The sequence below is a fragment of the Schistocerca gregaria genome, chromosome 2 (assembly GCF_023897955.1).
Source record: "Schistocerca gregaria isolate iqSchGreg1 chromosome 2, iqSchGreg1.2, whole genome shotgun sequence".
In the NCBI taxonomy this organism is placed as follows: domain Eukaryota; kingdom Metazoa; phylum Arthropoda; class Insecta; order Orthoptera; family Acrididae; genus Schistocerca; species Schistocerca gregaria.
In genome coordinates this window covers 178,008,175-178,023,223 of record NC_064921.1, presented here as the reverse complement: position 1 = coordinate 178,023,223, position 15,049 = coordinate 178,008,175, and the positions used below count along the sequence as shown (strand labels likewise).

General features: G+C 37.8%; 1 protein-coding gene across 2 annotated transcripts in view; it reads right to left on the bottom strand.

Annotated features, from left to right (window-relative positions):
• LOC126336634 (protein bicaudal C homolog 1) overlaps positions 1–15,049 on the bottom strand; it is a 282,230-nt gene that overhangs the window by 18,091 nt on the left and 249,090 nt on the right. For both annotated transcript variants that reach the window (XM_050000527.1, XM_050000528.1), the window contains one exon: positions 11,545–11,682. In XM_050000527.1, the coding sequence (XP_049856484.1) occupies positions 11,545–11,682 (138 nt within the window). The remainder of the gene's footprint in view (positions 1–11,544; positions 11,683–15,049) is intronic.

The following is a 15,049-nucleotide window of genomic DNA, read 5'->3' as shown; positions in this document are numbered from 1 at the left end:
GGTGTAAAACCTGTCCTATGCACCCTCCCACCACCACCTACTCTAGTCCTGTAACCCGGAAGGTGTACACGATCACAGGCAGAGCCACATGTGAAAGCACCCACGTGATTTACCAACTGACCTGCCTACACTGTGACGCTTTGTATGTGGGAATGACCAGCAACAAACTGTCCATTCGCATGAATGGACACAGGCAGATAGTGTTTGTTGGTAATGAGGATCACCCTGTGGCTAAACATGCCTTGGTGCACGGCCAGCACATCTTGACACAGTGTTACACCGAGTTATCTGGATACTTCCCACCAACACCAACCTATCCAAACTCCGGAGATGGGAACTTGCCCTTCAATATATCCTCTCTCCTCGTTATCCACCAGGCCTCTGTCTCCGCTAATTTCAAGTTGCCGCCACTCATACCTCACCTGTCATTCAACATCATCTTTGCCTCCACACTTCCGCCTCGACTTACATCTCGGACCATACTCTTTGCCTTTAAATATGTCTGCTTGTGTGAGTGTAAGTGTGAGTGTGAGTGTGTGTGTGTTCGAGTATATACCTATCCTTTTTTCCCTGTAAGTTAAGTCTTTCCGCTCCCGGGATTGGAATGACTCCTTACCCTCTGCCTTAAAACCCACATCCTTTTATCTTTCATTTTCCTTCCCTCCTTCCTGACTAAGCAGCCACAGGTTGCGCAAACTCGAAATTCTGTGTGTGTGTTTTATTTATTGTGCATATCTACTGGCACTTTCCTGCTTGGTAAGTCTTGGAATCTTTGTTTTTAATATATTTTTCCCATGTGGAAGTTTCTATTTTATTTACATGATCATCAATTTTTTAATATACGCGCATAATGAGGAAATCCAGAGGAATCATTTAATGTTCATCGATAGCTATCTGTGGCACAAACAAAGTAACGTCACACATTACATCATTGGTCAAAGCCGACAGGTGGTATCTGACACTAGAATTGACCCAATACTTTAACATTCCGTTCTCACATCAGCCTCTTGCATCACATATTGACAAAATTTAAAAGAAAGATCAGTGCAATTCGTTTTCACATACAGACTGACAAATTTTTTTTGCCAAACTACAACCCGGCAGACAATGTGTAGCACATGAATCTGCAGACATGCTGATGTTCTCAGAGACTGCAGACTTCTTTGTCCAGGTTGTGTAGTAATCACTGGCAGTACCCTATCTTTGTCCAGAGCTCTAGGCAAGTTCACTCATTTGTTCGAAAGTTTATGGCAGTACTGCCTAGCACTTTTCAGCCGGCTGGTGATAACAGAATTGACATGCATGCCCCACAATCTTTCTGAAACGATTTTACAGAAACTATTTGGGAAAAAATAAATTATTTTTGCGTTACTTTTAGGTTTGTATGCCAGATTCATTATGATGTGCCTATCATTTCATTAATGGTCATAGTTATAGTGATACTTACCTGGAGAGAAGGCACTGATCAAAATTAAAAATTTGCAATGAAGAATAGGAGTCACTAGAATTTTGCATTTGTGCATATTATGTAATATACTGCTGCGTATGAAATTTAGGTAACATACTCACTTTTTCTTTAGATGGAGGTGGATGTCTGTGTCACCAATCTTGAGAAAATTGATTGGACATCGCACACTCATTTGCGACTGCCACACCAGCAGTAAAGCCAAAGAGAAATACCCACAACATTTCTCACATTTCATGAACTGTTTCAGATATCGAAATTAGATTTAACAAATGGCAGTAGACAAAGAGTATTTTGCTCCATGGTTATTATGCAAAACATTATATACTGTGTTATTCTACTAACTACAGACGTTTTTGGTGAAAGTGCATAATTTAAGAGCCATCAATAGCTGGTGAAATGAGAAATGTCATTGTTTTTGGATCAACATAAGTGAAGACATTACACACTTATATTTTTTTACTGAAGATGTGATTACACACACACACACACACACACACACACACACACACACACACACACACACACACACACACACACACACGTTAGTGAGGTGAGTGTGTAAATTCCACTATTTTTTGGCAAAAGAAGCAAATTTTGACATGGTAAAAAGATAAATGTGTACATTTTACTCAAAATTCATCACAAGTGACACCTTCCTGCAAGTTAGAAGTGGTTAACAAGCCAGGCGAAAATAAATTGCTGCTTTTGTTACATTTTTGGCTGTTCCAAAGAGAGTATGTTTGTGCAAAGTGCGAGAGGAATGTTAAAGCCACAGGCGAATACATACAGTCATGACATTAGTGTGAAAGTTGTTACCATATGACAGCTGGAGCGACCCTAGCACTCAAAGCGGTAAGAGTCACATGCATCCTAAGGCTAATGATCGTTTTCGATTATTTTCTACTTAATTGATGGAACAGTTGCTACATTTTTGCATTCTATTACCAATAGACATGAATTATCATGATATACATGTAAAAGCAGCCGAATCACATTGATTCAGTGATGTAAGCTACAACTTGATGAAATATTTTGGAAGATTTATTTATTTGCAGCATATTCTGCTGACAGCAAAAACTGCAAACACAGTTCATGCTTGAGAAGTGTATATTTGTGTTTTTGTCTGCTGTTACTATAATAGCACTTTCCTTGACACTTTCATATTTTTTATGGAGGCCAATGACTTGCCTTTCTTACATTTCACTAACCTTTCCAATATACAAATATTGTTTTGTAAATGTAATTTCTTTTGCTTAAAGGGCAAAAGTGTAAGACTCTTGCCATTTGTTGCCCGATTTTGTAACTGATTCTTCCTGTGTGGGGAAACATTTTTATTGCTTTTGATACTATCATCATGTCTGTGTGGGTTTCACGTACCGGAAGGGTTGGACAGTCTAATAGTTTCCTGGGTGGCACAAGTTATTAAAAAAATGCAAAGGGTTGCCCTGAAGGGTTGATATATGGACCAATGTTTTGGAACCTGACAATCGTGAACTGATGGATGGGGCTGATGAAGCAAACAGAGTTGTGGCTTGATAGTATCCTGGTGATGGTTTCTGGAGGCAATAGATGCAAGCTCAAAGAAAATGCAAACCATGTACACTCAGAGGACAATGGTGGCTGCAAATTGAACTACATACATGCTGCTTGAAAGCAAACATCCTAAACAGGAATCAAATCTTTAGGTTGGTTAACAGCCCAATTGCATGCTCTGTATTTAGGAGTTTTCCTTGATAACAGAAGAAGCTTTTCAGCACATGCAGACAGCCTGCCTAAAGACCTCTGAAACATTGCACAAAATAGCCTCTGTTGACACTGCTAACTTACCCCTGGAGGGTGCAAAACTGTACCACTATGGAATACTGATTGCCATTGTGGGTTTTGCAGCAAGAACGTGGGTTCACCAGCCACACCTGGTATGACAGACATCATAGCAAAGAACCCCTTGAGTGCAAGTTTTTTGACCATCTGCTGGCCAAAAGCAGTGCTCACACCACAGTTTTAGTTCTCTAATGCACTTTTTCCTTTCTAGCTTGCTGTCACAAACCTTGTCTGCTGCCCTTGAAAGATCACTCACATGAGAAAGAAACGTAGGGGCAGGGCACCTCTAACTTCTCCCTGCACAATAAGTAACTTTCTAGCCAATTTATCATCCAGATTAACAGTCGGCATAATTATATATGAATGATTAAGGCACTGATGTTAGTTGACTTGATTCAAATCTTCGTACCTGTAATTTCCATGGTTCCTTTCATATGCATTTCCTTTTCATATCCCAAATCATTCGAGTTTAAAACAAATTCTTTACTGAATGATGTAAGTTTATCTCATCTAAAAAATTTCTGGCCCATTCTGTAGTTTGCTGTATATTGTCAAGTTAACACTGTTTGAAATTTCATTATCTCTCATCTACCAGCTCTGTAGCACTGTTTGAAGTTGGGCAACCATCCACTGCTTTCCTTGAAATCTCTATAATCTATATTGTGCACAGTTTAATGTGTATAACTTAAGAGGTTGCAATCTTGCACATCCTGGAAATTTTATCAAGCATCCTTTGAACACGCGATCACCAATGTTTTTGTAGGAAGTGTGCCTTACCCTCCATTGAATATCCTTAGTCTACAGACTACAGTCATACTGGTGCATACTTATTCAAAATCTGTTCGTAAATGTTCTCTCTATTCTGCAATTTATCTTTCATGTGAGAGATTATTTTTAGTACCCACTGAAGATGGGATTTGTGACTCCCTGTCTGACAAAGGGGATTAACTACATGGTTTATCTGCTTCAATATCACCTTCACTTGTTAAGCAAGTACTGTTATCATTGTACTCCTTATGTACATTGAACAGTTGAGCATATGACACTATGCATTCCACAGCATCTTGCAGAAATGCTAATATTTCATCTGCCACTTCTTTCTCACTCTGCAAAATTCCTTGGGGACTTTTCTGATGCAAAGTCAACTTCAGCAACTGACGTTTTAGATTTAACACAATGTTTGCTTTGTTTATTGTTGCCATAATCTGCTTTGTATCAAAAACACTATAGCAATATTTTGACTTGCCTGTTGACTAAGCAGTCAGCTTCACTTCTTAGCCTTATGCAGTACTCACCACTGGCTACCTCCAGTTCTGCCCCAGTTGCCATTAGCGGCCAATATTGTGGTTCCATGTAAGACAATACGTTTGGCATGGAATTCCATAAGTGTCATTCACCCTTCACAAGCTCACACTTAAGGGGCTCCTTTGAAGACTTAAAATAGTGAGGGATGCTAAGGTTTCCAGGAGTGTATTGTATTACACCAGCCATGGCTTTTTGTATCACTGATTATGTCCCTCTGACATCACAGGATGATACCTTGCTGCAGCATATTGGTTGTGGCGAGGTAACATATGCTAAGTATGAGGTATTACATAACAAATAAGTTAGATATTCAAAACTTGACTTAACAGAGGCAGTGGGCCTGGGGCAGTGGAAATACAGGATGCAAGAAACAACAACAACAACAACAACATTTCAGTTATCATAGATACTAGAAATTTATCTGATCACCACCACCAGAGGTACGGTTTGTTTTATGACAATACAATCCTTACTTCCAGTACACACAAAGAACAGGAAAGAGACTGGCAGTATTGTGCGACAGTGGTAATTTAGAATCCCTGAGTATGTGGTATTCTCATGCCCTCTCCAAGTGTAAGCTATGTGATGTCAGTCCCCTCAGGGCAAAATAACATTCCTAATTAGGAATCCTGACACATTCCAGTTACTGAACATAATGTTTTAGATTATACATAAAAATGAACTAAACAAGTCCAGAGCAGGTATTGGAGACAGAAATCTGCAAGTTAGAGATCTTAACAGAATCAAGTTTGCGAGAGGGAATATGCAAATGATTTTAAAGGTTGAAAGGTCAGTGGTAATGTTGATGGCAAGGATGCAATAAGCTCACAAGTAGTGTAATAACACTGTATAATCAGTGAAGTGTTATGTGCAGTCTTAACAAGATCATATTCATTTTATTTACTTTTAATATAATTAGCTATCCATAATAATACTACCATTTACAAATAATTGTGATCACTCATTTTTACTGTCATTAAGAAACTAGACATTTATCATCACAAATTTTAAGTGTTTCATTTCAAGTGTGTGGGTACAATACAGGGAAGAGATGACAGGTGGCTGAAGTGCAGGCTTTTTCCTACCCACCACAGACCAAACTAAAAGATACCAATGTAGCCATTAACTAAAGATTATGTAGAAAATTGTAAAGTGCAAAAAAGCAATTAAAAGGTTTGAAATAGTTGTGTGGATTTTGATATAGATTGTGTAGGGCTAAATAATAGCATGAGAATACCACGTATTTAAAAGAGCAAATCAAGTTCCTTGTGAAGCCTGTAGAAGAGTTTTGGCATCAAACTTTTCAGAGGAAAAGAATACAGGAACCTGAAAAACCAGAGAATTGTTAAACAATTGCATCAATTTATTGGAGTCAGTCCACAATCTAGTCAAGTTAACAGATGAACTATGAATTACAACTCAGCAATAACACAAAACCAACAATTTTCAGTTCAAATGGAAGATTAGAAAAATACTACCTGCAGTCATCGAAGTGCACAGAAAAGCTTAGTGCAGAAAGCAACGACAACAGTGTTTACTTTATGAAAATTAATTCTATGAAACAAAAATCAGACATTGGTGAACAATATGATGAAATGAACTTCACAACTGAAGTATAAACAGTAAACAAGTGAACTGCTGTGCATCAGAGTTCACAAGACAAACTGAAGGTAAATAGTTCACTGCATTTTGCAAGCAATTTCCCTAAAAAAATTTACTGAGAGTCAACAACTTAACAACACAGAACCCTGCAGCTCAAATAGAAATAGTCAACAAACCAACAAAATTGAGAAAAGTGTGTACAAAGACTTAATACTTATGAGTAACTTCTCAAGTAAACAAAAACATGGTGCTAAGTGACATACACAGTGAACATACATAAACTATCTAGTGAGATGAAACAAATCAGTCACTACATGGCTCAAAAATATGCTTAAGCTTTTCTTTATTCTGACAAATTACCAGTATCCATATGAAACAGGCTCATCCATGACAAAACATTACCAAGAATAGCTAAGTGAAAACAGGTCAATTACTACTAACAACATCGCTTATAGCTGTAAGCAGTGCTGAAGTACTGAAGTACAGTCTCTTAGGGTGTTGTCATTCTTTATAGAGGAAGTGAAGCCACATATGCTGTGAGTATGTGAATATCAGCACAGGAAGCTAAGTACTAAAACTGTAATGAGTACCTAAAATTGGTAAATGCATGATACAGAACAACTGCTTCCGTTGGCAGTGTATAGGCACGTGAACAGGAAATTCAATATTAAAGAAATTTATTTAAAAAGCTGCTCTGTGGACCTGGTTTTAGAGTTGGCTGCCTTTGAGTTATTAGATCTTAATGTAATTGTCTCATTCTCCAAATAGCAACTTTGAAAATTTTCTGTACCAAATGCAATGTGCTACTTAACACACACTTTAAATAAAAAAATTGCATTTTATGGTGATATCTGTGTACACTTTGATGAAGAGATCACCAAGGAGACATTTTATGAACGTAGTTGCCAGTTTTGGGTATTTGTTTTCTATCAACCAGATGTTATGCCTCCCTTGACACTTAACACAAAACTAAATTCTAGTGAATATGAGATCACTACTTGACCGAACAATATCTGCCCAAAATAATCAACTGTTGCCTGGTATTGTAATTATGTATTCTCAAAAGGGTAATAAATAAGTAACATTGAATAGTTTTCAGACAGCAGTACCTGCTTAAAAGTGGCAGCCTTGATTGCAGAAAATGGCAGCAACTGATGCATTTACAGAATTTTTCTAGATTATAGAAGCTAAATGACTGCATCTAGCCACAGAAGACCAAGAAATTCCTGTGAGCAGTCACAACACAGCCACTGTGTGAAAGAATACTCACAGTATACAGACGAACTGAAAAAATTAAAATGCATAGTTCTGCTATAACAGTATCATTATAAAACACCAACAGATCTCAGTGCAAAAGGCGTGTTCTACAGCAGATATTTACAAGCTAAAAGGCATTATTGAAAGGATGTAGAAGCAGCCAAGAAGAAAAGCAATTTAGCTTCATTCAAGGAACTCACAAACCATGCAAGGTAGCCGGGGACTTAATCAGTGAACACAGGAAGAAAACCACCTCTCCCTTAAGCTTGTGTAGTCCAGATGACTAATAGTTAATTTACTGCATTGGGGAAAACGCTACGTACAATCCCAGACCTCAATATAGACCCTGCAGCTGCTGGAATAAGTGACAAAAGATGCAACATGATTAACTAGATGGAAGAAGAAGATGGAAAAATAAAGGTGGTAAAGTATTATAATAGTCAGAATATATATAGGATGTTAACTGGTGTCCCAAGAAAACTATGGAATTGATGAACCATTGACTATAATAACTAGTAAGTGTTTCGCTCCTGATGTATTTCCAGACTTTGTGAAACTTGCACTGTCAGTGTCAGTGTCAGTTTATAGAAAGGCTGACCCAACCATGGTAGCAAGCTTCAGACCAATCTCAATAAATCCAGTCTTCACTGAAGTAATCAAAACTGCAATGTGAGACAAAATATCACATTGATTTGAAATTTTTACTCTTCACAGATGCACAGCATGGTTTCTGAAAACAGATTTACAACAGCAGCAGCACTGGGTCTGGTTACTAGTTAAGAGTTTTGAGAAAAAAGAATCAGCAGCACTGACACTTTGACCTTAGTAGTCATTTGACTGCATTCCTCTTGAGGTAACCCTAAACAAGCTCAGTGAATATGGAGTTGAAGACACTGTCCTTGCAACCCTCAAATTTTAGTTGGAAAACAGAAACAGACTGTGCCAGTCCAAGAAGTACCATCAAGTGAACAAATGATGGAATACAGTGAGCCATAGAGATTGGTACCATCTGGATACCTAGAAGAGTCAAACATTGATCTCATCCAGAGAGAGAGAGAGAGAGAGAGCGCATTGATATCTGCTTCAGGTTATCTAATTTATTTGTGTCAAATGCACAATATATGTTTTTTGCAATATTAATATGTTTGCTATGAACCAGTTTTAAGCCATTTTTTGAAAGGAATTTCTGAAATTTGACTTAATTTTTCATATAAATAAAAATAAAACAACAGTTAACAGTAAAATGGAAAAAATTTCCTTCAAAAAATTGTATATTCAAAAGAGGGTTTTAAGCCTGTTTCTTATTCTCCTGGCAATATAAGGTATGGATATATTTGGACTTTTCATCAATATTCTATTGCTCAAGTAACACCCACACCCAAAAAGGAAAATAGGAGTAATCTGCTGAATTACTGGAACATGTACTGTGTTTGAACATTATGAAGTACCTTGAAGAAAACAATATATTGACACATAGTCAGCACAGATTCTGAAAATATTCTTGTGAAACACAACTAGCTCTTTACACTCATGAAGTAGTGAGTGCTATCGACAGGGATGTCAAATTGTTTCCGTATTTTTGGATTTCGAGAAGGCTTTCGACACCGTTCCTCACTTCTAACCGAACTGTGTGACTATAGAATATCTCCTCAGTTGTGCAACTGGATTTGAGACTTCCTCTCAGAAAGGTCACAATTCATAGTAATAGACAGAAAGCCTTAGAGTAAAACATAAGTGATATTCAGTGACCCCGAAGGAAGTCTTTTAGGCCCTGTCTTGTTCCTGATCTTTATTAACAACATAGGAGACAATTTGAGTAGCTGTCAGATTGTTTGCAGATGATGCTGTCATTTACTGTCTTGTGATGTCATCAGGTGGACAAAGTTAATTACAAAATAATTTAGTTAAGATATCTGTGTGGTGCGGAAAGTGTCAATTGACACTGAATAAAGGGAAGTGTGAAGCTATTCATCTGAGTACTAAAAGAAATCTGCTAAATTTCAATTATGCAATAAGTAACAAATCTGAAGGCTGTGAATTCAACCAAATACTTACGGATTACAATTATAAAATAAGCTAAATTACAATGATCACATAAATAATGTTGTGGGTACAGCAAACCAAAGACCGATTCATTGGCAGAACACTTAGAAGGTCCAACAGGTCTACTAAAGAGACTGCTTACACCACACTTGTCCACTCTATTGTAGAGTATTGTGATGCTGTGTGGGATGTGCATCAGGTGAGACTGACCGATGACATCGAAAAAGTACAAAGAAGGGAGCTCATTTTGTACTATCATCAAATAGGGGAGATAGCGCAACAGACATGATACGAGAATTGGAGTGGCCGTCATTAAACATTCTGTTGGCACCCACCTACATAGAGAGAATGGATCATCATGATAAAATAAGAAATCAGGGCTTGCACAGAAAAATTTAAATGCTTTTTTTCCCACACACTGTTCGAGAGTGGAACGGAAGAAAGACAGCTTGAAGGTGGTTCATTGAACCCTCTGCCAGACACTTTACTGTGAAAAGCAGAGTTTTCACATGATGTACTTTTATCATTGCACAACATTACAGGTTCTGAATAGACCTCCAATATCCTTAATGAATCAGTTATGTAGACCAAGAACAGGAGTCTAAAAATTGAACACTGAACCTTGCAGCATGCTATCATTGATCCTATTCTGGGTTTAATCTTATTCCAGCTGTTTCATTTGACAATGTGATCAGCTCTCTTGTATTGTTAAGATATGACTATCCTAGCAAGGAAAAGACCTTTAATGCCATACTGTTTTAGCTTCCCTAGCAGTATTGTGAGATCTGTAGAGTTTTAAGATGTTGACAGCATCACAGAAAATGTCAACAGTCTAATTTTTGTTGTTTATTTCTACTAAAATTGAGCTTGTGAGATTGTATGTTGCATCCTCAGCAAAGAAGCCTTCATGGAAGCCAAACTGTAAGATGATTTTCAGAAACAAGAGTCTTCATTTTGTTTCAAGGTACTGCTTCAAAAACTTGAGATAATGACAGTAAGTGAGATTTGTCTATAATTGGAGGTTAATTGCTGATCTCCACTTTTGTATATTGGTTTTACTGCTGCATACTTCAGTCTTTCAGGAATACTACTCGACTCATTGATTTAAATGTAACTCAAGGGTGGTGGTATGAAGTCAGGATGGAATTTTACTTTGTTTTGGTAAATTGATTTCTAGAAACTAAACTGTCTTCCTCACTGGTGCAATCTACTCAAATATCTTTCACAATGACACCAATTCTGTCTACAGTTGTGGGCTAAGCATTTCCTTTATGATGATCACCACTAAGCACACATACACGAGGAGCACAAGAACAACTTTCATAGCAGAAGCCACTCTTCAAAGTTCTGTAGCAGTTTCCAAAAATACACCTTTCATATGCATGCTGTCCTATTTAGAATATGAGTTAAGTCTTTTCATGAATACTTCACCCTTACTTACCAAGTCCAGAATCTGAGCTATAATTAGCAAGAGTCAAATTATTGTCCTGTTGTATCATCAGAAATAAATCAATCCACGAAGTACAAGAATATTTAGAAAAATTCCTGTTTCACTACATACAATAAAATTAGTTGTATAGAAGGTATTAGCTTCAGATGTTCTTTGAACTACTCAAAATATTGAATAACCTGCCAACACATTTTAATTCCAGAATGAGATTTTCACTCTGCAGCGGAGTGTGCACTGATATTCAAGGTTTGCCAGAGAGCTTCCGTGGAGTTTGGAAAGTAGGAGATGAGGTACTGGTGGTAGAAAAGCTGTGAGGGCAGGGCCTCGGTAGCTCAGTTGGTAGAGCACTTGCCCACGAAAGGCAAAGGTCCAGAGTTCCAGTCTCTGTCTGGCATACAGTTTTAATCTGCCTGGAAGTCTCACATTTTAATTTATTATGTCAAAGCTGACAGCTTTAATCTCTCGTACAGAAAATTAATAGTTTTGGGTATATTCAGGTCTAATGGGACTAGAAAAATACAAGTTTGCCCTAATGAATGATATACATTAATATTTACATACATCATATCTGATGAAAAATGCTCTTAATAGAACAAACCTTCTAAGGCCATATTTCTTTTCTCATCATAGTCAAAGAGACTTGTTTGCTGTGTTACAATCTCCACATTTTTCTTCTCACAGCTAGATGCCCTGAGATCAGCACAGTCCATTAGATCCAACAATGCATTTCCAAGCCCTAAAAACAATAAAAGTATTAAACTATGATTTTAACTTGGATAATTTATTGCAATGTTTGTTGAAAAGCATAAAATTCATAAAACTTATTATACTTCATATATTGTAATAGGGGTCAGTTTATTCAGCAGTTATTATTGAAAATTATGTATTTGATAAGTTTTTTCTTATCTTTAAATTCTTACTGACATGGCATCATGCCTCTGCCATAATTACTAGCAACTATTTTTCACTAAATTAGATTACTTCAGTTGATACAAAATAAATAATGAGAAAACAATATTAAAAATATAAATTACTTTAATAGAAATGCAACACTGTTCATAAATGAAAATTTACTGACTTTCCACTTCCAGGGCTGCAACAGCCTCAAGATAACAGCAGGCAGGAAACACAAGATAGAGAGAAATGCATGCTAGTGAAGAACATTCACTCAGGCAATCAGTTTGTCGCAATACGTTTACATGCATTGTCAAAGAACTTAATCAGTTTCTTAGATTTTATTGACCATGAAGTACCACTGATTGATGTCAAAGGAGTGAGTGAGTGAGTTAAGTTTGGGGTACGTGTTACTCAATGGGGTTACATTGTTTGCTAGTAACTGGCAGCCCACTGTGCCTCATTAGCAAACTTTAAGGCTTTTCATTTTCTGATGTTAGTTGCAAAGATATGTATGTGCTGTATGTTTAGTTCAAATGGCTCTAAGTATTATGGGACATAACATCTGAGGTCATCAGCCCTCTAGACTTATAACTACTTGAACTTGAGTCACCTATGGATAGCACATCCATCCATGCCTGAGGCAGGATTCAAACCTACGACCGTAGCAGCAGTGTGGTTCCAGACTGAAGTGCCTAGAACTGCTTGGCCATAGCTGTATGTTCAGTATGTCATGGCAATGTCCAGTGGTTGAAGTTCCCTGCAGTCCCACTCAACACATTGTACCTAGCTTGTTGGTAGCCATGATACTCGAAACCTCCAGCTTTGTTCTCTGGTAACAATGTTAGGTTGCTTCAGGATTTCAGTGGTGTCTCAAATTTTGTGTGTGGTCACCTACAGCTGTCTTACAAGAACTCTGGCTTTGTCAAATGATGTAGACTGCGCATAACAAAGACAGCTACACTAATTCTGATCTAATGTGCTGGGCAGTTCCAACTTAACATCCATGCTCTGCTGTTTGGACACTAATATGGTTTAATTTGTCCAAATGTTGGTGGCACTGCACACAGATATATATATAATAGAGGGAAACATTCCACGTGGGAAAAATATATCTGGAAACAAAGATGATGTGACTTACCAAACAAAAGCGCTGGTAGGTCGATACACACAAACAAACAAACACACACAAAATTCAAGCTTTCGCAACCAATAGTTGCTTCTTCAGGAAAGAGGGAAGGAGAGGGAGAGACAAAAGGATGTGGGTTTTAAGGGAGAGGCTAAAGAGTCATTCCAATGCCAGGAGCGGAAAGACTTACCTTAAGGGGAAAAAAGGACAGTTTTCCAGAGTGGCTGCAAGTTCGTTTGTCCTACACCCTTGATACAAGGTAAGTGCACAACCAGCAGCTGCTGTTTTATTTTCTATAGAATTTCCTTTTTAAGTTTGTTAGTGTTTGGATTGTTTTACTCTCATAATGGTTAGGTCAGTAAATGTTATGCAGCTCTTTCAGTTCTTATTTCATCTTGTTTGTATCATCAATGCAGTTTGCTCAGGCAGTGACATGGATGCAACACTTTCCTACTCTTAGGGTTGTGTGATTTGGCATCTAGGTATCATTAGGTGTGTTCTGGTTTTTGGTAGACCTTGTGTCCGAATTTACCTCAAAGTTCTGTAGGCCTTGATCTTCATCGTTAATGGGATCAACTTGTCCACATAAATTCTGGCTGAGTATCTGGTTAAAAAACTGTCCCTTGTGAGACACAAACAAGCTGCAAACTGATACAATGTAGTTCTCGCAAAGTCTCTTTGCCACAATACAACATGAGAGTATGTGCATCCTTCAGAAACAATTTCTGATATGAATGACCTGGTGGAGTTATGTTTATCATTAACCTGTCTCACTCTGCATGGTGAATATAATGAGGAATGAGAAATAAATACTGCAGATGAACAGATGTTCTGATGATTTGTTTTAGCAACATAAAATTTGAGCGTTACATTTTGCAGAAAAAGCTCTAACATTTAATTTAGTAGTAGTCCAGTGTACACACACCTATTAAAAGAATACAGTGGTGTGCGACTATATAGAAGTGGCCCTGCTTAGGCCCTTTTCTCCACCTTCCCAATGCACTGTTCATTTGTTGTAAGAGGAAGAGAAGCCGTGTTTTTGTGAGTGGAATGAATTGGTGGAAGCCTGTAAAAGTGTGGCTGAGGTGTCTCTCTATAAAAAAAATGGTCACTCTGGAACTGTCTTACATCATCAGAAGGTCATACCTGGCACTGCAGAACACTTCACTATTCCACCACCACCACCACCACCACCACCACCACCACCACCACCACCACCTTTGGGTATCTCAGCCATCAATGGCACACAACTTGTCACTTTATCTGTCCAAATGAAAAGCCAGCTGCTTTGTTGAATGTGTGTTTATGCAGACTGTGCTAGACTGTGTATGCAGTATATGCACTCCCTGCAAACAGTAGAATTGCAAGCTCAATTTTGGAAAATTTTGGCACACCAATAACCCAAAATAATTGTTGAATTACTCTTGGGCACCACTCTTTGGAACTAGATTCTGCACCCACCACAGTCAAACAGTATCGTCAGTTTGAAGGGAGCCAGAAAGTGTAATGGGTGCTGACTGGTAGGAAGTTTTCCAAGAACCATTCGTAGTGAAATAAAGTTTTCACTAGTTACTATGAAACTAAAACATCTTTCACCTATTTTCAGTTTTGAGGGCGTGATATTTAATAAACATCTTTATAAAATGTCAAGCAAGAACACAATGCATTCACTTGCTTTTCATGTCACTATACCTAGTAATAGCCTTTACATTTCTGTGCACTCCATCACTTTTTGTATCGTATACAACTATTTTTGGTCATTGTAAAACTTTATTCTGGAACATACACAAAATCCCGAAGATTGGCTAAAATTTACAGACGCGTGAAATTTGGCACAGACTTCAATGCGAGATCCCTTTGATAGGTTCCACAACAAAACTGTCTCGAAATTTGGTAGAAAATCCGAATAAATTCTGGTCGTATGTAAAGTACACAACTGGCAAGACACAGTCTATACCTACACTGTGCAGTGCCGATGGTACTGTGACCGATGACTGTGCCGCTAAAGCGGAGTTATTGAACACAGTTTTCCAAAATTCCTTCACCAAGGAAGACTAATGAAATATTCCAGAATTTGAAA